Source organism: Anolis sagrei, chromosome Y, assembly GCF_037176765.1.
Source record: "Anolis sagrei isolate rAnoSag1 chromosome Y, rAnoSag1.mat, whole genome shotgun sequence".
NCBI lineage: Eukaryota > Metazoa > Chordata > Lepidosauria > Squamata > Dactyloidae > Anolis > Anolis sagrei.
This window is the reverse complement of record NC_090035.1, coordinates 78151196-78173822: the sequence shown is the minus strand read 5'-3', so window position 1 is coordinate 78173822 and position 22627 is coordinate 78151196. Positions and strand designations below refer to the sequence as shown.

Sequence of the window (22627 nt, the reverse complement as noted above, 5' to 3'; positions counted from 1 at the left end):
AAAAATATATTAATATTTCAGTATCAACATAGAAGAAAAGCAGCACCTAGACAGACACAAATTATAAATAAATTATAAATACAGCAATATTTAGCATAAATTACCAATAATTAGAAGTAAATTATAGACTAATATTTTAGTATGTTAGTAATAATTATAAATAAATTATAAATACAGCAATATTTAGTATAAATTACCAATAATTAGAAGTAAATTATAAACTAATATTTTAGTATGTTAGTAATAATTATAAATAAATTATAAATACAGCAATATTTAGTATAAATTACCAATAATTAGAAGTAAATTATAAATATACTATTTAAGTGTGTTACTCATAATTAGGAGCAAACTACAAATATATTAATATTTCAATCTATAGTAGAAGAAAAGTAGCACCTAGACAGATAAATTATAAATTATAAATATAGCAATATTTAGCATAATTTACCAATAATTAGAAGTAAATTATCAATATATTATTTTAGTATGTTAACAATTAGGAGCAAACTACAAATATACTAATATTTCAGTATATAGTAGAAGAAAAGTTAGACAGACACATACCCCTTTAAGAAGTTACTTCTCTGTTTTGTATCAGATTTAAATAAAATTAAAGACACTTCTGTTTCTGCAAACCCACCAATGCTCCTTTGGCCAGCCAATGAGAGGAAGAGGCAAGGGCGACCAATCAGAGAAGAGAGCCCTATTCGAGGCTCCTCCCCCTTTTCCCGCCTTTCTTCCTGATCAGGGATCTTTTGGTCCAAGGAGAGGATTGAATGTCTCCAAAGAGAAGGCCTGTATGTGTAATAATGGAAGTTTGGTTCCAATGGGGATACACCTGGGATTTTAGGAGTTGTAGTTCCCCAAAGTACCTTTCCCAAACTCCAAAGGCTGGGTTTCCCTAGAGAGAAGGGATAGAAGATCCCAGAATTTAGAAAGGAAGGTATAGATAGATATTGCTGTAAGATATATATGTGTGTGTATGTGTGTTTTCAAGATAACTCTCCCAAACAAAACCTATATATATATACTAGCTGTCCCCTGCCACACATTGCTGTGGCCGACTCTGGTGGTCATGGGGGTTTTGTGTGGGAGGTTTGGCCCAATTCTATTGCTGGTGGGGTTCAGAATGAACTACAGGTGAACTACAAATCCCAACAACTACAACTCCCAAATGTCAAGATTCTATTTTCCCCAAACTCCACCAGTGTTCACATGTGGGCAAATTGGAGGTTTGGCCCAATTCGATCATTGGTCGGGTTCAGAATACTTTGTGATTGTAAGTGAACTATAAATCCCAGCACCTACAACTCCCAAATGTCAAGATTCTATTTTCCCCAAACTCCACCAGTGTTCACATTTGGGCATGTTGAGTATTCTTGTGGAGTTTGGTCCAGATCCATCAGTGTTTGAGTCCACAGTACTCTCTGGATGTAGGTAACTTACAACTCCCAAACTCAAAGATCAATGCCCACCAAACCTTTCCAGTATTTTCTCTTGGTCATTGGTGTTCTGTGTGCCAAGTTTGGTTCAATTCCATCGTTGGTGGGGTTCAGAACGTTCTTTGATTGTAGGTGAACTATAAATCCCAGCAACTACAACTCCCAAATGTAAAGGTCCGTTTCCCCCCCCAAATTCCACCAGTGTTCACTTTGGGCATATTGAGTATTTGTGTAGAGTTTGGTCCAGATCCATCATTGTTTGAGTCCACAGTGATCTCTGGATGTAGGTGAACTACAACTCCAAAACCAAAGGACACCGCCCACCAAACCCTTCCAGTATTTTCTGTTGGTCATGGGTGTTCTGTGTGCCAAGTTTGGTTCAATTGCATCGTTGGTGGGGTTCAGAACGTTCTTTGATTGTAGGTGAACTATAAATCCCAGCAACTACAACTCCCAAATGTCAAGATTCTATTTTTCCCAAACTCCACTAGTGTTGACATTTGGGCATATTGAGTATTCGTGTAGAGTTTGGTCCAGATCCATCATTGTTTGAGTCCACAGGGCTCTCTAGATATAGGTGAACTGCAACTCCAAAACCAAAGGACACTACCCACCAAACCCTTCCAGTATTTTCTGTTGGTAATGGGAGTTCCGTGTGCCAAGTTTGGTTCAATTCCATCGTTGGTGGGGTTCAGAACGTTCTTTGATTGTAGGTGAACTATAAATCCCAGCAACTACTACTCCCAAATAACAAAATCAATTTTTTTTAGTGAAGGACATACATTGGATTGTTAGGTGTCTTGTGTCCAAATTTGGTGTCAATTCGTCCAGTGGTTTTTGAGTTCTGTTAATCCCACAAACGAACATTACATTTTTATTTATATAGATGTCCCGGAATATATGTTGTGTTCTGCCCTGAGTCCTCTGTGGCGTGAGAAGGGCTCAACTTACCGTATATACTCAAGTATAAGCCGACCCGAATATAAGCCGAGGCCACAAGAAACTGAGAAAACGGATTGACTCGAGTATAAGCCGCTACAGGTAAATTGCAAAATAAAAATAGATACCAATTAAATTACATTAATTGAGGAACCAGTAGGTTATATATTTACAAAAATGGTAATTTAAGATAAGACTGTCCAACTCTGATTAAATGATTATTTACCTTCTTCAATGTAAATGTGCTTACATATCCTTCTAATAATAATAGAGTAACATAATAAATGTAATAACAACAATAATAAAAAGAGTAAAATAATGAATGTAGCAATCACAGCAATTATGCAGTAAAATAATAAATGTGTAATAATAGAGTAAATGTAATAATAATAAATAGAATAAAATAATAAATGAAATGAAAATAATAATAATAATAACAACAACAACAACAACAACAGAGTAAAATAATCATAGAATCATAGAATCAAAGAGTTGGAAGAGACCTCCTGGGCCATCCAGTCCAACCCCATTCTGCCAAGAAGCAGGAATATTGCATTCAAATCACCCCTGACAGATGGCCATCCAGCCTCTGCTTAAAAGCTTCCGAAGAAGGAGCCTCCACCACACTCCGGGGCAGAGAGTTCCACTGCTGAACGGCTCTCACAGTCAGGAAGTTCTTCCTCATGTTCAGCCAGAATCTCCTCTCTTGTAGTTTGAAGCCATTGTTCCATTGCGTCCTAGTCTCCAAGGAAGCAGAAAACAAGCTTGCTCCCTCCTCCCTGTGGCTTCCTCTCACATATTTATACATGGCTATCATATCTCCTCTCAGCCTTCTCTTCTTCAGGCTAAACATGCCCAGCTCCTTAAGCCGGTCCTCATAGGGCTTGTTCTCCAGACCTTTTATCATTTTAGTCGCTCTCCTCTGGACACATTCCAGCTTGTCAATATCTCTCTTGAATTGTGGTGCCCAGAATTGGACACAATATTCCAGATGTGGTCTAACCAAAGCAGAATAGAGCATGGGTAGCATTACTTCCTTAGATCTAGACACTAGGCTCCTATTGATAAATAACCTTGACTCGAGTATAAGCCGAGGGGGACTTTTTCAGCCTAAAAGGGCTGAAAAACTAGGCTTATACTAGAGTATATACAGTAAATGTTTTAAATAAATAAACAAACAAATACATAAATAGATGTGGGAAGAACGTCAGGAGAGAATGCTTCTGGAGCATGGCCAGATAGCCTGGAAAACTCACAGCAATCCAAGTGAACCCTTGACCCATCTGCCTGTTCAGAACTACAACTCCTATGTATTTGTTTCATGTTTCCTGTAGCTGATGGGACTTGACGAAGTCAGTGTCAAATGCAATAAAACATCACACAAAGACTAAGGTGATTTATTTCTATTTTATTTTGTCTCAATTTTCTTTCAAAGTTTTCTTTCTTTCCTGTTGCCTCGAATCAGGGACAAGGATTGCGTGGATTTTCCAGATTGGGAGGAAAATAAAAAATATTCCATAGCGCTTGGCAGGGTTTGTATGGCGAGCCATCCTGGGAACCGCTTTGAATGCATCCAGTGGAGAAGTTGGTGGAAAGAGAAACCTTGATTTGCACCAAGATTTGCCGTTCCTGGAAAAAATTAAAAGAGAAGATACTTATTTGAGGATCACAATAAACATATTTGATGGTAAGATTTCAAAATTGTTTACAGCCATTTAAGGTCGCTCTGCTAATGATTTCACTATCTATCTATATAAAAATGCTCATGTCATAATGAGTACCTTAAAAACAAAAGAACCAATGAACGAGATCACACCAAATTTGGCAACAAAACATCTCACTACGCAAGGAGTGACCATCACTCAAAAAATATGATTTTGTCATTTTGGGAGTTATAGTTGCTGGGATTTATAGTTCACCTATAATCAAAGAGCATTCTGAACTCCACCAACGATGGAACTGAACCAAACTTGGCACACAGAACTCCCATGACCAACAGAAAATACTGGAAGGTTTTGATGAGCATTGGCCTTGAATTTTGGAATTGTAGTTCACCTCCATCCAGAGAACACTGTGGACTCTGGACCAAACTTGACAGGAATATTCAATATGCCCAAATGTGAACACAGATGGAGTTTGGGGGAAATAGACCTTGACATTTGGGAGTTGTGGTTGCTGGGATTTATAGTTCACCTACAATCAAAGAGCACTCTGAACCCCACCAGTGATGGAATTGGGCCAAACATCCCACACAGATCCCCCATGACCAACAGAAAACTCTGTGTTTTCTGGTGGTCTTTGGTGACCCTTCTGGTACCCCCCCCCCCAGTGACCCCGCCCAGGGGTCTTGACTTCCCAGGTTGAGAAATGCTGCCTTAAGGCCACCCAGTCCAACTCCCTTCACCAGGGCAAGAAAACATAATCAAAGCCCTCCTGACAAAGGACCAGGCATGTAGCCGGGGGGGGGGGTGGCTTGGGGGGCTTCAGCCCCCCCGAAATTCTCATGGTGGTCCGAGAGAAGGCCTTACTGGTGCATTATTTAAACTGTTATGTTTATTCATATCATGATCTGATCACCATGCTCAATATATCCCATATGCATGGGGATAGTGGGGTAACGATACAAAAGGTTTGCTAGGGTAGACCCTCTTTCACTCAGACTCAGCCCCCCCCCCCCCGAACCAAACTCAGCCCCCCGAATCAAAATCCTGGCTATGGACCTGCAAAGGGCCATCCAGCCATTCACACACACACACACACATGTATATGACAGATGCAAAATAAATACATTACAACGCATGCGTAAAACTACATATATGCACGCAAACACACATATAAACACACATATATACACAAATATATACACATATATGCATATATACACACACAAAACACACACACAGAAAGGGGGAAGGAAGGAAGGAGAGAAGGAAGAAGAAAAAGAGGGAAAGAAGGAGTGAAGGAGAGAAGGAAGGAAGGAAAGAAAGAAAAGTAGAAAAGGAAGGAGAGAAGGAAATAAAAAAGTGAAAGAAGGAAGGAAAGAGAGGGAAGGAAGGAGAGAAGGAATGAAAGAGAGAAAGAGAGAGGGAGGGAAGGAAAGAGACAAGGAAGAATAGAACCAAAGAGCAAAGGAAGGGAGGAAAGAAACAGGTAGAGAAGGAAGAAAGAAGAAGAGAAAGTAGAAGAGCAAAGGAAGGGAGGGAAGGAAAGAGAGAGGGAAGGAAGGAGGGAAAGAGGGAGGGAAGGTTGGCCACAGCAACGCGTGGCGGATACAGCTGGTTGAATAATAAGAATAAAGGATTTGGTAACAAAACATCGAATTTTGCTGAGGCTAGAAATAGTCAGAACCTGGAAGAAACTAGAGAGTTGATCAAGAAAGAATGGGTTACATAAGATGGACTACATAGTTAGGTAAAGTTTGATAAAGGTAAAGTTTTCCCCTTCACATTAAGTCTAGTCGTGTCTGACTCTGCGGGTTGGTGCTCATGTTCATTTCTAAGTCGAAGAGCCGGCGTTGTCCGTAGACGCCTCCAAAGTCATGTGGCCATGCTGGCCCTATCAGAAAAGTTCAGTAAAGGTAAAGGTTTTCCCCTGACATTAAGTGTAGTTGTGTCCGACTCTGCGGGTTGGTGCTCATCTCCATTTCAAAGCTGAAGAGCCAGCGTTGTCCGTAGACACCTCCAAGGTCATGTGGCCGGCATGACTACATGGAGCACTGTTACCTTCCCACTGGAACGGTACCTATTAATCTACTCACATTTGCATGTTTTCGAACTGCTAGGTTGACAGTGAACCCCACCAACGATGGAATTGAACCAAACATGGCACACAGTTCTCCCATGACCAACAGAAAATACTGGAAGGGTTTGGTGGGCAGTGTCCTTTGGGTTTAGAGTTGTAGTTCACCTACATCCAGAGATCACTGTGGACTCAAACAATGATGGATCTGGACCAAACTCGGCACGAATACTCAATATGCCCAAATGTGAACACTGGTGGAGTTGGGGGAAAATAGAATCTTGACATTTGGGAGTTGTAGTTGCTGAGATTTATAGTTCACCTACAATCACAAGTATTCTGAACCCGACCAACGATAGGATTGGGCCAAACCTCTCACACAGAACCCCCATGTGGGCCACAGCAACACGTGGCAGGGGACGGCTAGTTTATAAATAAATACGGAGAACCCCGGTGGCGCAGTGGGTTAAACCTCTGTGCTGCTGAACTTCCTGACCGAAAGGTCAGTGGTACGAATCCGGGGAGCGAAGTGAGCTCCCACTGTTAACCCCAGCTTCTGCCAACCTATCCGTTCGAAAACATGCAATTGTGAGTAGATCAATAGGTACTGCTTCGGTGGAAAAGTAATGGCACGCCATGCAGTCATGCTAGCCACATGACCCTGGAGACATCTATGGACAATGCCGGCTCTTCGGTTTAGAAATGGAGATGAGCACCAACCCTCAGAGTCGGACATTACTGGACTTAATGTCAAGGGGAAACCTTTACCTTTATAATTAAATATAATTTTAAAAGATGGTAAGATTTCAAAGTCATTTACAGCACAATTTAAAACCAATACTCTATACCCTGTACAGAATTTTAAAAATATTTATGTTGTTGATAAAGTAGGAAGAGGCTGGACTTGCTGATGAAAATAATATTTATTTTTATTCATCTCTTGCCCATGGATTGAGGTGGAGAACAGCCACAAATAGTACAACGCACAGTATCGATTAAAATGTAATTAAATCAATACAATATCACCTCAAAGATTTAATAGGCTTGCAAGCGAGAAAGAAAACAAACTTACCTGGATGTCAGTCGCACACTGCAGTTCGTATTGGTCTCCCAAAGTGGGTTGCAATGCTGCCTGGAAGGTGCTGAGCTAATACATTGCAAAAGAGAAACAGTTAAAAACATTCAATTGTTGTTATTATTATTAACTTTATTTATATCCTGCTTTCTCCCCAAGACTGGGACTCGAGCCATCTTACACATTAAAACGATGAGAATGGAAAACATAGCATTAAAAATGAATTAAATGATTAGGCCAGAATATGAGAGCAAATGACTTTATATGACAATTACTCCTGGGAGACACTATCTATCTATCTATCTATCTATCTATCTATCTATCTATCTGTCTGTCTGTCTGTCTGTCTATCTCTCTATCTATCTAATGAATGAATGAATGAATGAAAAATATATTATTATAGCTGGCACTCTGGGGAGACACTATAATAATGATTAAAATATTATTACATATATTAATGTCTCTGCTACACCAGGGAGAAACTGTAATAAGGATTTAAAATATTATTTAAAATATTATAAATAAAAATAATAATATATTAATATATTAAATATATATTTACAAAGAAATATTCTTTCTAAAAAGTAAAAAAAAATATTATTAATACCTCTGCCACTCTAGGGAGACACTCCAAAAAAAATTTGAAATAGTATTAAAAGTATTTAAAAATAAAACTATATTAATATGCTGGAGAGACTATACACACACACATACATATATATATATGTATTAGCATGACCACCACTCTGGGGAGGCACCACAATAATAAGAATAAACAATATTATTTAAAATATTAAATATAAGAAATAAAAATATGTTAATATGGCAACCACTCCAGGGAGATACTATAATAATAATATGTATGAAAAATATTTTTAAAAATAATATATAAAAATAAAAATAGATTAATATGGCCACCATATTAATATCATATTAATTGTGTGGGGAGACACACTAATAATCATAAGGATGAAAAATATTATATAGAAAAATGAATTATGTATGTGTGTGTGTATATATATATATATAAATTAATATGGCTGCCATACTGGAAAGACAATATAATGATAATTAAAATATTAACAAAAATATTATATATAAAATAAGTATATATTAATATTGCTGCCATTCTGGGGAGAACTATAAGAGGGATGAAAATTATTATTACAAATATTTTATATAATATTTTTATATAATATTTTAAATCCATATTAGAGTATCTCCCTGGGGTGGCAGGCATACACTCTAATATGGATTTAAAATATTATATAAAAATAAAAATATATTAAAATGTTTGGCACTTTGGAAGACATTATAATAATGATATATGTGTGTGTGTGTGTGTATATATATATATGCACAAGGACATAGAAACTGGGACACATTAAAGCAGCTGAAAAAGTGGGACGACAGAGGCGTAAATTTGGCATTTCCTGCCAAATCAAGACAGTTGGAGTGTATGATGTTGCTGAAATTTACCTGGTAGCTGTAACGGCAAGATGGGACAATACCAGCATTTTGGAAAGCACTGCATTAAGAAAAAGAAAGAATGAATGTTACTCATTTGAAACCATAATTATACCTTTCTTTTCAGGAAACCTGCCATTAATAGTTTAGAAAACAGCTTGGTCCAAGGATCATCACTTTGAGTAGCACCGCTTTCAAATGCGTCATGTAAGTACATGCCTATCCAAACTGCCTCCAAAGTTTGCTAGCCTTCAATGGGAAGTGAAGCGTAATGGCTCACCTGTCAATGTTGTATTTGGTGCGCAGGTCGAGGGCCGCTCTGAAGTATTTATTGGGGGAGTTCAGTGTTTCGACACAGCCACCACAAGTCCCGTGCTTATACCATTCTTTCTCCCTGGAGAAGGAGAGGGAGCAAGCATAATAATAATAATAACAGCAACAACAACAACACTTTATTTGTACCCCGCTACCATAAAGTGCTTTGGAGGGACAAAGTGTTCTGGGATCATTATTCTGGGAAGGCACACTGGAACACCCACGTCTTCAAGCTCCTCCTGAAGACTGTCAGGGTTGGGGCCTGCCTGGTGTCCTTAGGGAGTGAGTTCCAGAGTCGAGGAGCCACCACCGAAAAGGCCCTCTCTCTCGTCCCCACCAATCGCGCCTGTGATGCTGGTGGGATCGAGAGCAGGGCCTCTCCAGATGAACGAAGAGATCGTGTGGGTTCGTATACAGAGATGTGATCACACAGGTAGGCGGGTCCCAAACCGTTCAGGGCTTTGAAGGTAAGAACCTGCACCTTGAATTGGGTCCGGTAGATGAATGGCAGCCAGTGGAGCTCCTTGAACAGGAGGATTGACTGCTCCTTGTAAGGAGCCCCAGTTAACAATCTGGCTGTCACCCGTTGGATCATCTGAAATTTCCGGGCCGTTTTCAAGGGCAGCCCCACGTAAAGTGCATTGCAGTAATCCAGTCTAGAGGTGACTAAGGTGTGGACCACCCTGGCCAGATCCGCCTTCTCGAGATATGGTCGCAGTTGACGCACGAGTCTTAATTGTGCAAAGGCCCTCCCGGCCACCACTGACGCCTGAGCCTCAAACGTAAGTGAAGAATCCAGGAGGACCCCCAAACTGCAGACGTATGATTTCAGGGGGAGTGCAACCCTGTCCAGCACAGGTTGCCACCTTACCTGTCTTGCAATGTTGTTCAATACGGCGCCTTCCCAACTGTGGAACAGAAAGCCTTACTTTGGGGTTAAGGGAGAGGTCAACAACGGCTTGAAAATTAAAGCCTGTTAAATATATCAACTGTGGAGGTTTTTTTGGAATGGAAATACCTCTGTCAATTGGGGAGAATATATATTAAATAACTATATGTGGATAGAGGTTTTGTCTAGCTTGAAAAGGCTTTGAGGAAATGTCATTATTATCAATTATATAATAAATAATGAATAATGAGTAAATTAATAAATAACCCAGTGTGGAACACATCTCACCATGCCAAAACAGTGGATGTGGCTCTTAATGAGACATGCCGCATTATCACGGGGTGTCTGCACCCCACACCACTGGAGAAATTACACTGCTTAGCCGGTATTGCACCACCTGACATCCGCCGGGAAGTGGCAGCCAATAGTGAAAGGACCAAGGCAGAGACATCTCCAGCTCATCCCCTGTTTGGGTATCACCCAGCACGTCAACGACTTAAATCAAGAAATAGTTTTCTGAGCTCTACAGAGACACTCGCTGGAACACCTCAGCAAGTGAGAGTCCAAAAGTGGCAGGCTCAAACCCAGAACCTCAACCAATGGCTGATACCAAATGAGAGACTCCCCCCTGGGCACACAGAAGACTGGGCGACTTGGAAAGCGCTGAACAGACTGCGCTCTGGCACCACGAGATGCAGAGCCAACCTTCAGAAATGGGGCCACAAAGTGGAATCCTCAACATACGAGTGTGGAGAAGAGCAAACCACTGACCACCTGCTGCAATGCAACCTGAGCCTTGCCACATGCACAATGGAGGACCTTGCAGCAACACCAGAGGCACTCCAAGTGGCCAGATTCTGGTCAAAGGACATTTAATCAACTACCAAACTCACAAATTTTGTATTTTGTCTGTTTGTTTGTTTGCTTTGTTCTGTTAGAAATGTAATATAATTGACTGGTTGCCCTGACACGACAAATAAAGCTTAGATATGCAGTGTTTTCAATACTGAAATAACATGTGCATACACTGAGCTATCGGAGAGCAAAGCTGTCACGATCGCAACCAATTTTCACATGTTTTGGAATTGCAGGTAAGGAATGCCCAGCCTGTACCGTTCCCCGTTTAGATTCCCAATTCCCATCCCATCCTCTTTTCGGCTGTGTTGCATTACCAGAATAGGAAGTTACTGAGATTGATGAAGCTGGGCCAGTGCCAATTCAGGTCAGGCAGCAGATCCTGCAGGAAGGGGGAAACAAACAGGTTTCAGCAATGGAAGATAAAGCCTTGGGTGCATCTATGCTGTAGAATGAATCCACTCAATGCTATGGTGCCATGGAGGAAGGGGTGTAATAGTTTGACAAGGTATTGAGCCTTCCCTGCCAAAGGATGTGGGTGCCTCACTAAACTACAGATCCCAGAATGCTATATTATTGAGCCACGGCCATTAAATTCGAGGTAATGTCCTTTAAATACGAGGGTTGAATGAAAAGTAATGCCTCCACCTTCGTAACTCCTCAACAGATGGCAATACTGGTATGCGGCAGGTACTGGCTTATTCAGTAGACTCTCCACTACAGTTCAATTTTGGCAGGAAGCCTTAGCATTTAATGGTTGTGTTGTTAAAGTGCGACGTATGGAACCCTGCACAGACGGTCAATCAATGCGACTTAAGCAATGTATGCGGCAGGTACTGGCTTGTTCAGTAGTCTCTCCTCTACAGTTCCATTTTGGTGGGAAGCCTTAGCATTGAATGGTTGTGTTAAAGTGCGAAGTATGGAACGCTGCGCGGACTGTCAGTCAATGGGACTTAAGCAACGTATGCAGCAGGTACTGCCTTGTTCAGTAGACTCTCCTCTACAGTTCCATTTTGGCAGGAAGCCTTAGCATTGAATGGTTGTGTTGTTAAAGTGCGAAGTATGGAACCCTGCACAGACGGTCGGTCAATGTGACAAGCAACGTAAGCGGCAGGTACTAGATTGTTCAGTAGACTCTCCTCTACAGTTGCATTTTGGTGGGAAGCCTTAGCATTGAATGGTTGTGTTGTTAAAGTGCGAAGTATGGAATCCTGCGCAGACGGTCAGTCAATGCGACTTAAGCAATGTATGCGGCAGGTACTGGCTTGTTCAGTAGACTCTCCTCTACAGTTCCATTTTGGTGGGAAGCCTTAGCATTGAATGGTTGTGTTAAAGTGCGAAGTATGGAACGCTGCGCGGACTGTCAGTCAATGGGACTTAAGCAACGTATGCAGCAGGTACTGCCTTGTTCAGTAGACTCTCCTCTACAGTTCCATTTTGGCAGGAAGCCTTAGCATTGAATGGTTGTGTTGTTAAAGTGCGAAGTATGGAACCCTGCACAGACGGTCGGTCAATGTGACAAGCAACGTAAGCGGCAGGTACTAGATTGTTCAGTAGACTCTCCTCTACAGTTGCATTTTGGTGGGAAGCCTTAGCATTGAATGGTTGTGTTGTTAAAGTGCGAAGTATGGAATCCTGCGCAGACGGTCAGTCAATGCGACTTAAGCAACCTATGCGGCAGGTACTGGCTGTAGAGGAGACTCTCCTCTACAGTTCCATTTTGGTGGGAAGCCTTAACATTGAATGGTTGTGTTGTTAAAGTGCTAAGTATGGAACCCTACGTAGATGGTCGGTCAATGTGAGCATCGTGCAGTCATTGAATTCTTGACAGCAGAAGGTGTCACCCCAAAAGAGATTCATCAGAGAATGCAAGCTGTTTATGGTGATTGTGTTGATGTGAGTACTGTGCGTCATTGGGTGAAAGATGTTGAGGTGGGAACATCTGACTTGCATGACAAAAAAAGAGTTGGATGTCCTGTGACAGCAATCACCGAGTTTCACAAGCAAAAGGTTGACAGATTGATTCAGGATGATCGTCTTATCACTCAGAGAAAAATTTCAAGCATAATCGGCATTTCACAAGAACGTGTGGGTCACATTATTGCTTTACTTGGCTATCGGAAGATCTGTGCACGATGGTTACCCAGGATGCTGATGCCTGAAATGAAAGCGCACAGACTTGAAACTTCAGAGACTGGATCTCACCACCGTACAACATCCTCCATACAGTCCAGATTTAGCACCGTATGAGTTCCATCTCTTTCCAATAATAAAAGAAGATCTGCGGGGACATCATTCTGCTTCTGATGAAGACATTGAGAGAACTGTAAGACACTGGTTGTGGAAACAGAGTGTCGACTTCTTTTGTGATGGCTTTAGAAAACTTATTCATTGTTGTCAGAAATGTATCCAATTGTCTGGTGATTATGTGGGAAAGTGAATACTGGTAGTTAAAGAGCACATTCTAAGGATGATTTCTGCTTTTGATTTATTAAAATATTCCCATCCAAACCCAAGTCATGAAGGTGGAGGCATTACTTTTCATTCAACCCTCATAGGACCTCCAGCTGCTCCTGAAACAGCTCTCCCAGGAGCTGTAGAATTCGTCCCCTTTCCAAAAAGTTCCAAAAACTCTGGCCTACCGTCAAGTCGGAGGGAAAGAGGTACCAATAGTGACAACACGCTGTGATATCACTGGGCCTGTGGATTGAAGAACAGACAGGTGAAGACAACTTATGAGGAACACACACTTGCTTTTGTGCGCCTTCAAGTCATTTCTGATGAATGGCGAAGCTATCATAGGGTTTCCTTGGCAAGATTCACTCAAGGGAAGGGATGTTCACATGTTTCTTGGTCTGAATGGGGTTGCCTCACCATAATCCATGGATGGTCCAGTTGTTGGCGTTCTTTGGCAGGACACACTCAAACCTAGTGGCCAGAGCCTCCACACAAGACACAAAAGGAAGATAATATGTTAATGTATAGGAAGCGGGAGTATATTTATCTAGGCATGTGCAATCCATGGTTCTAAATCAGTGTTTCTCAACCTGGGGGTCAGGACCCCTGGGGGGGTCGCAAGGGGGTGTCAGAGGGGTCGCCAAAGACCATCAGAAAACATAATATTTTCTGTTGGTAATGGGGGTTTTGCGTGGGAAGTTTGGCCCAATTTTATTGTTGGTTGGGTTCAAGATGCTCTTTGACTCTAGGTAAACTATACATCCAAGCAACCATAACGCCCAGATGGTAAGGTCTATTTTCCCCAAACTCCACCAGTGTTCACATTTGGGCATATTGAGCATTTGTGCCAAGTTAGGTCCAGATCCATCATTGTTTGAGTCCACAGTGCTCTCTGGATGTAGGTGAACTACAACTCCCAAACTCAAGGTCAATGTCCACCAAACTCTTCCAGTATTTTCTGTTCGTCATAGAAATTCTGTGTGTCAAGTTCAATTCCATCCTTGGTGGAGTTCAAAATGCTCCTGGATTGTAGGTGAAGTATAAATCCCAACTGACAACATCAACCTCCCCCAACCCCACCAGTATTCAAATTTGGGTGCATCAGGTATTTGTTCCAAATTTGGTCCAGTGAATGAAAATACATCTAGCAAATCAGATATTTGCATTACGATTCGTAACAGTAGCAAAATTACAGTTCTGAAGCGGCAACAAAAATAATGTTATGGTTATGGTTAAAAACTGTGTTATGGTTAAAAACTGTTATGGTTAGGGGTCACCACAACATGAGAACTGTATTAAGGGGTCGGGGCATGAGGAAGGTTGAGAACCACTGTTCTAAATGGTTCTAAAGTACTTACAAACTAAAGTTCTGGTTGTGAAAACTAGGGGGTGCTGATGCTTTGCTTCTACAGTGTTGCTAAAGTTCTGGTGGTGAAAATTTCAGAACTCTAACAAAACTTTCAAAATTTCATTATTATTTCATTATTTGTGATTTTTATGACAGAACCTATTAGGAACTGCCATGTTGAGATTAATTTCGCAATTCAGCAGCAGATCAGTTGCACAACTTCAGTGTTTTCCAGTAGCTTCTTCCTGCACAGTATTTTCAGTCAACTGCTCCCACAGCCTGCAGTCACTCTGGAACCTTTTACAGACACTTGAGCACATGCCCGGCCATTGTCAGTTTTACCATTGTCTTTCCCCCAGTCTAGATGATATTACAAACTTACCACAGCACACAGTTATATCTTGTCTTAGCAGACAGGTTCTTTTAATTACATACAGCCTTCGACGAACAACATCACAGCACAAGGAGAGATATACACTGTACATGACTTCCTTATATACAATTCTATACAATTACACATCGCAAACTCTGATTGGTTCCCAACTCATTAACTTAACTCAGACCCAGGATTGCATTATTCACAATCACCTGGACTAGGCCAGAACACATTCCCCAAATGAAGCTCTATATACAGTTAATGCATGACTCAGCATTCCTAATAGAAGCCCATTAGCAGTGCATGACTCAGCTATATAACATTGCAATACATTGTAAAACCTAACAGTTCTGGTGGTGAAAATTTCAGAACTCTAACAAAACTTTCAAAAATTCATTATTATTTAATTATTGGACAGAACCTATTAGGAACTGCCATTTATAATGAAATTTTGAAAGTTGTGTTAGGAGTTCTGAAAGTTTCACCACCAGAACTTTAGTTTTGTAAGTACGGTACTTTAGAGCCATTTAGAACTATGGATTGCACATGCCTATTATTTACCTAAATGACAGAAAGCATGTGCATCTCCCCTATGCTTCAGCTCAATCCAAAACCATTCTATCAATCAGTAATCCCTAGGGTTCCAACAGATGGGTTTGGAGGAATAATTTATAACTTAATAACAATATGAGGGTTGAATGAAAAGTAATGCCTCCACCTTCATAACTCCTCAACAGATGGCAGTACTGGTATGGTGCAGGAACTGACTTGTTCAGTAGACTCTCCTCTACAGTTCCATTTTGGGGGGAAGCCTTAGCATTGAACAGTTGTGTTGTTAAAGTGCAAAGTATGGAACCCTACACAGACGGTCGGTTAATGTGACTTGAGCAACATGCAGTCACTGACAGCAGAAAGTGTCACCCCAAAGGATTTAAGTAAAGTGCATTTAAGTAAAGTGTTCAGATCTAATTTGCCAAATAGTCACTGTTGTATGTTTTTATGTTGAATGTTTTTATATTGTGTAAATGCTATTTTAAATTGTAAGTCGCTTAGAGCACCTTGGTGGAGAGCGACTAATTAAGAAATAAAGTGAAATGAAAGGACCTACAGTCCTCACATCAACACAATCACCTTAAACAGCTTGCATTCTCTGAATCTGAATCTCCTTTGGGGTGATACCGTCTGCTGTCAAGAATTCAATGACTGCACATTGTTTAAGTCGCATTGACCGACCGTCTTCGCAGCGTTCCATACTTTGCACAACCACTCAATGCTAAGACTTCCCGCCAAAATAGAACTGTAGAGGAGAGTCTACTGAACAAGCCAGTACCTGCTGCATACCAGTACTGCCATCTGTTGAGGAGTTACGAAGGTGGTGTTGCAACTCAGCTGGAACCACAGACACAGACTGATAGTGTTGTGACTCAGATGGGGTCTCAGAGTGACCCTGACGAGGATGATGGGATTCAGGTTCATAATCAGGTTCAAAATGTTCCTGTTGTAGACAATGAGGAACAGGGTGTACAAGTTCAGTTTCCCACAGCAGAGAATGATGTTTTTGATACTGAAACTAGCCAGGTGCAAATTGACTCAGAAAAGGAGGACGGTTCTCAGCCTGATAGTAAGCTAGAAGACACTAACAAGCAGCCTGACCTTGATGAAATGCGAATCTTAGATGACGCTGATCGTTTGGAATTCAGAGTTCGAAGGAGTGTGAGAATAGCCAACAAGAAGGAGGTCAGAGGCCAAATAAATGCTTTCATGTATTGCAAAGGGTATTAAGCAGTGTGTTTGAAAACAAACCTTTGTCAGAGCAACTTCTCGCTCCACCAAGCAGCTTGTGCTCGTTTCCTGTGTCCATGGTCTTGGGATTTTGTTATGTTCTCATGGGACTTTGTCTTGTTGGTACCATTTGGAATTCTGCTTTACAGTGCTATGTTTTATTGATCTTTGGAACATTATTTGCTTTTTAAACTTTTCATCTTTACTTTTTAATAAACTACAAAAACTTAAATTTGTGTGCAGTTCTGCAAGGTGAATATACTCTGAGGTGCAACAGGTGGAGGCATTACTTTTCATTCAACCCTCGTATTACACCTATCCTAAAACCACTCCACTGGTGGCCAGTTAGTTTCCGGACAAAGTACAAGGTGATGGTGTCAAAGGCCTCTGAGAGGTCTAGAAGCACCAGCAGGGACACATTCCCCATGTTAGTGTTGAGACGGAGGTCATCCAGTAAGGCAGCCATCGCAGTCTCAACTCCATACTCTTCTCTGAAGCCAGTTTGAAATAGGTCAAGGAAGTGTGTGCCATCCAAGACTGCCTGGAGTTGGTGGGCAACTGTCTTCTCGATCACCTTGCCCAAAAAAGGAAGGTTGAACACTGGTCTATAGTTATCAAGGTCCAGGGAATCCAGGGTGGGCTTTTCCTTGGCTGTTAGGAATTGTAGGAGTTGAAGTCCAGAACACCTAGAGGCCCAAAGTTTGCCAAATGCCTGTTCTAGAAGATGTGGCGGCAAAAAAAGCCAATGGGATTTTGGCCTGCATCAATAGGAGCATAGTGTCTAGATCTAGGGAAGTAATGCTACCCCTCTATTCTGCTTTGGTTAGACCACATCTGGAATATTGTGTCCAGTTCTGGGCACCACAATTCAAGAGAGATATGGACAAGCTGGAATGTGTCCAGAGGAGACACATGAGACACATGACTAAAATGATAAAAGGTCTGGAGAACAAGCCCTATGAGGAGAGGCTTAAGGAGCTGGGCATGTTTAGCCTGAAGAAGAGAAGGCTGAGAGTGGATATGATAGCCATGTATAAATATGTGAGAGGAAGCCACAGGGAGGAGGGAGCAAGCTTGTTTTCTGCTTCCCTGGAGACTAGGACGCAATGGAACAATGGCTTCAAACTACAAGAGAGGAGATTCCATCTGAACATGAGGAAGAACTTCCTGACTGTGAGAGCCGTTCAGCAGTGGAACTCTCTGCCCTGGAGTGTGGTGGAGGCTCCTTCTTTGGAAGCTTTTAAACAGAGGCTGGATGGCCATCTGTCGGATGATTTGAATGCAATATTCCTGCTTCTTGGCAGAATGGGGTTGGACTGGATGGCCCATGAGGTCTCTTCCAACTCTTTGATTCTATGATTCTATGTGAATGTACACGAGAGGTTCTAGATTGGAAACTGTCAGCCTTACCACACAGAATGAGCCTGGCCACATCTGGACAAAATTCAAGCACTGCCAAGGGCAATAATACCTACAAAGTAAAGGAGAAAAAGTTTTTACAGATCGATTTCCCTCTGGTTTTTTTAGTCTTTTGTGACCCAAATTGTATAGCTTTTCCCACTTACTCTGAACGCTCCGGCGCCGCTTTCTGCCACGACTCCTCAGATCCGATCACCACAAAAAGCCACACAAAGCCATTGAAGAGCAAACACAGGGACCACAACGCAGGCACTTTCCCCATCGTACCTACAAGGTCCTGCTTCGATTTAATCTACATAAATAAAAATGTAATATCAGTTTGTGGGATTAACACAACGCAAAAACCACTGGGCGAATTGCTGCCAATTTTGACCACAAGACACCTACCAACCCAAGAAGTGACCATCACTCCAAAAATTGATTTTGTCATTTGGAAATTATAGTTCCTGGGATTTATAGTTCACCTACAATCAAAGAGCATTCTGAACTCCACCAATAATGGAATTGAACCAAACGTGGCACACAGGACTCCCATGACCAATATGGGCAACCCAAGAAGTGACCATCACTTCAAAAATTGATTTTGTCATTTGGAAATTATAGTTCCTGGGATTTATAGTTCACCTACAATCAAAGAGCATTCTGAACTCCACCAATAATGGAATTGAACCAAACGAGGCACACAGGACTCCCATGACCAATATGGGCAACCCAAGAAGTGACCATCACTTCAAAAATTGATTTTGTCATTTGGAAATTATAGTTCCTGGGATTTATAGTTCACCTACAATCAAAGAGCATTCTGAACTCCACCAATAATGGAATTGAACCAAACGAGGCACACAGGACTCCCATGACCAATATGGGCAACCCAAGAAGTGACCATCACTTCAAAAATTGATTTTGTCATTTGGAAATTATAGTTCCTGGGATTTATAGTTCACCTACAATCAAAGAGCATTCTGAACTCCACCAATAATGGAATTGAACCAAACGAGGCACACAGGACTCCCATGACCAATATGGGCAACCCAAGAAGTGACCATCACTTCAAAAATTGATTTTGTCATTTGGAAATTATAGTTGCTGGGATTTATAGTTCACCTACAATCAAAGAGCATTCTGAACTCCACCAATAATGGAATTGAACCAAACGTGGCACACAGGACTCCCATGGCCAATATGGGCATTGATGGGTATTGACCTTGAGTTTGGGAGTTGTAGTTCATCAACATTCAGAGAGCACTGAGGACTCAAACAATGAAGGATCCAATCCAAACTTGGCACAAATATTTCATATTCCAAATATGCACAACGATGGAGTTTGGGGAAAATAGTCCTTGACATTTGGGAGTTGTAGCTACTGGGATTTATAGTTCACCTACAATCAAAGAGCATTCTGAACTCCACCAATGATGGAATTGAACCAAACGTGGCACACAGGACTCCCATGACCAAAAGAAAACACTAGAAGGGTTTGGTGAGCATTGACCTTGAGTTTGGGAGATGTAGTTCACCTGTATCCAGAGAGCACTGTGGACTCAAATAATGATGGATCCAGACCAAACTTGGCATGAATATTCCATATGCCCAAATAGGAACACAGGTGGAGTTTGGAGGGAAAATAGACCTTGACATTTGGGATTTATAATTCACCTACAATCAAAGAGCATTCTGAACTCCACCAACGACAGAATTGGGGCAAACTTCCCACGCTGAACCCCCATGATCAACCAAAAATACTTAAGGCCATCCAGTCCAACTCCTTTCACCAGGGCAAGAAAGCGTAATCAAAGCCCTCCTGACAAAGAGCCATCCAGCCATAGATAGAGATAGATAGATATGATTCACACACAGAAATGTAGTATCATAGATTTGAAAGGGACCCCCAAAGAAGGACAATTATATGTTGCATGTTCCAAAGTAGGCAACCCAGACAATCTCGACATCAACACTGACAAAGAAACAGCAACAAACACTTTACCCACAAGCATAAAGAAATTACATATATTAGAAACCAACACTTTCTAATTACTTTATTTTCCAGATCACCAGACTGGGCCACAGCAACGCATGGCAGGGGACGGCTAGTACAAAATAAATAGGTTACCAATCAACAAGCCCAGCTCAGCACTGGTATGACCTCCAGAGGTTTGATAATCAAGAACTGGGTCTGAGCTACTCTAACACCCATTTCTTCTAAAGGTTTCAAGAGAGGGAAAAACTCAATCACTACATCTCTCCCGAAACACAAGTAGAGGGAGATCTCAAAGCACACAGCACATACTCTCCATACTAGAGAATACTGATTCCTAAGCTTCTTCTAAAGGTTTCAAGAGAGGGAAAAACTCAATCACTACGTCTCTCCTAAAACACAAGTAGAGAGAGATCTCAAAGCACACAGCATATACTCTCCTTATACTGGTTTCAAGAGATGGAAAACTCAATTGCTACACCTCTCCTGACACAAGTAGAGAGAGAGATCTCAAAGCACACAGCACATACTCTCCATACTAAAGTGTAAGAATTGCTAAGTGTCTCCAATTCAACCGAGACAGGGATTTGCCTGAAACCCTTGGCCTGCTGATACTATATGCTGAACTAGATGCAGAAAAGTGCTTTTCTTTGTACTGCAACATCCAGCATCCCCTTGCAAGCATATTTAACATTATTCAATTCTTTGCAAACTCGTTAAGTTGTAAAAATAATATTTTCTTACCAGTCACAAGTTTACTTGATGTTGCTAGTTCCCTCAAAGAGTCAAACCATGAAGTTCAAATGAGGAAAGTGGTTTCACTTCTGCATAAGGTGTGGTAAAATAAGTCGATGCTCAGCTGCACCGTGGAGTCCCAGATCTTCATTACGATCATGGTGTTGAAAATGCTTCACAGAACTATTTATATTTCCAAATATGGTTCGAATTTGGGGAGTGGGGCGAGCTCCTGCTGTTAGCCCCAGCTTCTGCCAACCTAGCAGTTTAAAAACATGCAAATGTGAGTAAATCAATAGGTGTTGCTCCAGCGGGAAGGTAACAGCGCTCCATGCAGTCATGCCAGCCACATGACCATGGAGGTGTCTATGGACAATGCCAGCTGTTTGGCTTAGAAATTGAAATGAGCACCAATCCCCAAAGTCGGACACGACTGGACTTAACGTCAGGGGAAAACCTTTACCTTTACTACCCAGTTATAAAACCATCATTTGCATGAAGTGCAACATCACCCCTATGGTTGCCTTCAAAGGGCCCTTGAACCCATGGATGGAGCATCAATGGATGCAGAGGGCTGATTTTTTTTTAGATATATAGTAACTAGCTTGGGTACCTGGTTATTTGAAAAATAATGTTAATGTTACAAAATGCATAAGGTTTTGGGTGAACTACAACTCACATCATGCCAAGTTAACCCTGAGAAACTCCATCAATACTTAAAGTTTGTTATGTTGGGCAAGTTTTAGTTGGATGCATCATCAGTGGCGTTCCATGTGCTCTCTGGCTGCAGGGTGAACTACAACTCCCACTAGGATGAGTCAGTCCCCTCAAACTGAAGTCAATAGGGAATTTTAAAGGGTCTAGTCCAGGAGGAGAGATTCTGCGGCCCCACCAAAGAGGGTGAGCAAAGAGAAGCCTAATTTTAAATTATTTATTTTCCCTAGGTTACCAAAAAGAATCTCACCAAAGTTGAAGGAAGCGCCACCAAGATGATTTATTAGCGATTCAGCTGAAAAGGATGCAAAGCAGCAATCATTCGCTAAGCCGAGCATAACATGTACACAAATAAATGCCATTTTTATAGAAATACAGAGTTGTGTGGTTCAAATCTCCCGCTCTCCGCTCCTCGCCCGGCTTGAAGGTGATTGGCTGGCGCGTTAACAGCTGGCTCGGCCGCCTCCCAAGCACCTGGGCATTGGGAATCCATGGATGCAGAGGGCTGATTTTTTTTTAAAGATATATAGTAACTAGCTTGGGTACCTGGCATTGCACAGGGCTTCTGCTGTGCACCAGAGCCAATCAGAAGGCTTCCATCGCCTCGGCGCTCCAGCGAATCAGGAGGGAGGGAGGCGGGACAAGGGAATACAATGCATTCTTGAATGGATTATGGAAACACAAGAAATGTCCAGGGGCTCAGCGAGTCCTAAATTGGCCTTCAAGCTAAGCCTTTCTATTTTCTGGTGATTGATTGAAATAAACACTGATGTTGGCGATACCAACATAACCCGGGTTTTCCTTTTACGATAAGACAGGGGAACAATGGGGGAAACTTAGGTGGATGTCTTCAGTGAGAGAGTTTGAATGGGAACAGGTCAGGAGGGGGAAACTTTCCGAAGGCTTCCCCTTGTACTGTTGTAACATAATCAAGATTTGCCAAGCAATCATTTCCCTGGTGGTCAAATCCTCTGAGGCCAGGGGCACGATTCTTTGTTATAGTCCATGCAAGGAGTGTCCTTTGATAAGGGTTTCTGCAATTGCTAATTGCTTCCTCTCCAGGGTCAGGGCAACTTTCTTATATTTTTATACATTTTT

General features: G+C 41.6%; 1 protein-coding gene and 1 long non-coding RNA gene across 2 annotated transcripts; one reads left to right on the top strand and one right to left on the bottom strand.

The window, feature by feature from the left end:
* The first annotated feature begins 742 nt into the window (after nt 1–742).
* LOC132780438 (uncharacterized) lies at nt 743–21899 on the top strand. The gene is made up of 4 exons (XR_010908835.1): nt 743–800; nt 3850–4071; nt 8792–8871; nt 21760–21899. It is a non-coding gene; the product is annotated as an uncharacterized lncRNA (long non-coding RNA).
* Nucleotides 3785–20951, bottom strand: LOC132780439 (ribonuclease T2-like). The gene is made up of 10 exons (XM_067462006.1): nt 20832–20951; nt 18252–18397; nt 18097–18157; nt 13598–13665; nt 13366–13423; nt 11041–11105; nt 8945–9058; nt 8677–8725; nt 7195–7269; nt 3785–4013 (listed from the first exon to the last, which is right to left on the bottom strand). The coding sequence occupies exons 2-10, from the start codon at nt 18365–18367 to the stop codon at nt 3846–3848; spliced, it is 774 nt and encodes a 257-aa protein (XP_067318107.1). The 5' UTR covers nt 18368–18397; nt 20832–20951; the 3' UTR covers nt 3785–3845.
* Nucleotides 21900–22627: the final 728 nt, after the last annotated feature.

Excerpts from the sequence above, each read along its gene's own strand:
- LOC132780439 (XM_067462006.1), bottom strand. The coding sequence starts at position 18,367 with ATGGGGAAAGTGCCTGCGTTGTGGTCCCTGTGTTTGCTCTTCAATGGC. Across the intron at positions 9,059-11,040 it reads CTCAGTAACTTCCTATTCTG|GGAGAAAGAATGGTATAAGC; the intron begins GTAATGCAACAC and ends CTCCTTCTCCAG. Across the intron at positions 4,014-7,194 it reads AGTGTGCGACTGACATCCAG|GAACGGCAAATCTTGGTGCA; the intron begins GTAAGTTTGTTT and ends AATTTTTTCCAG.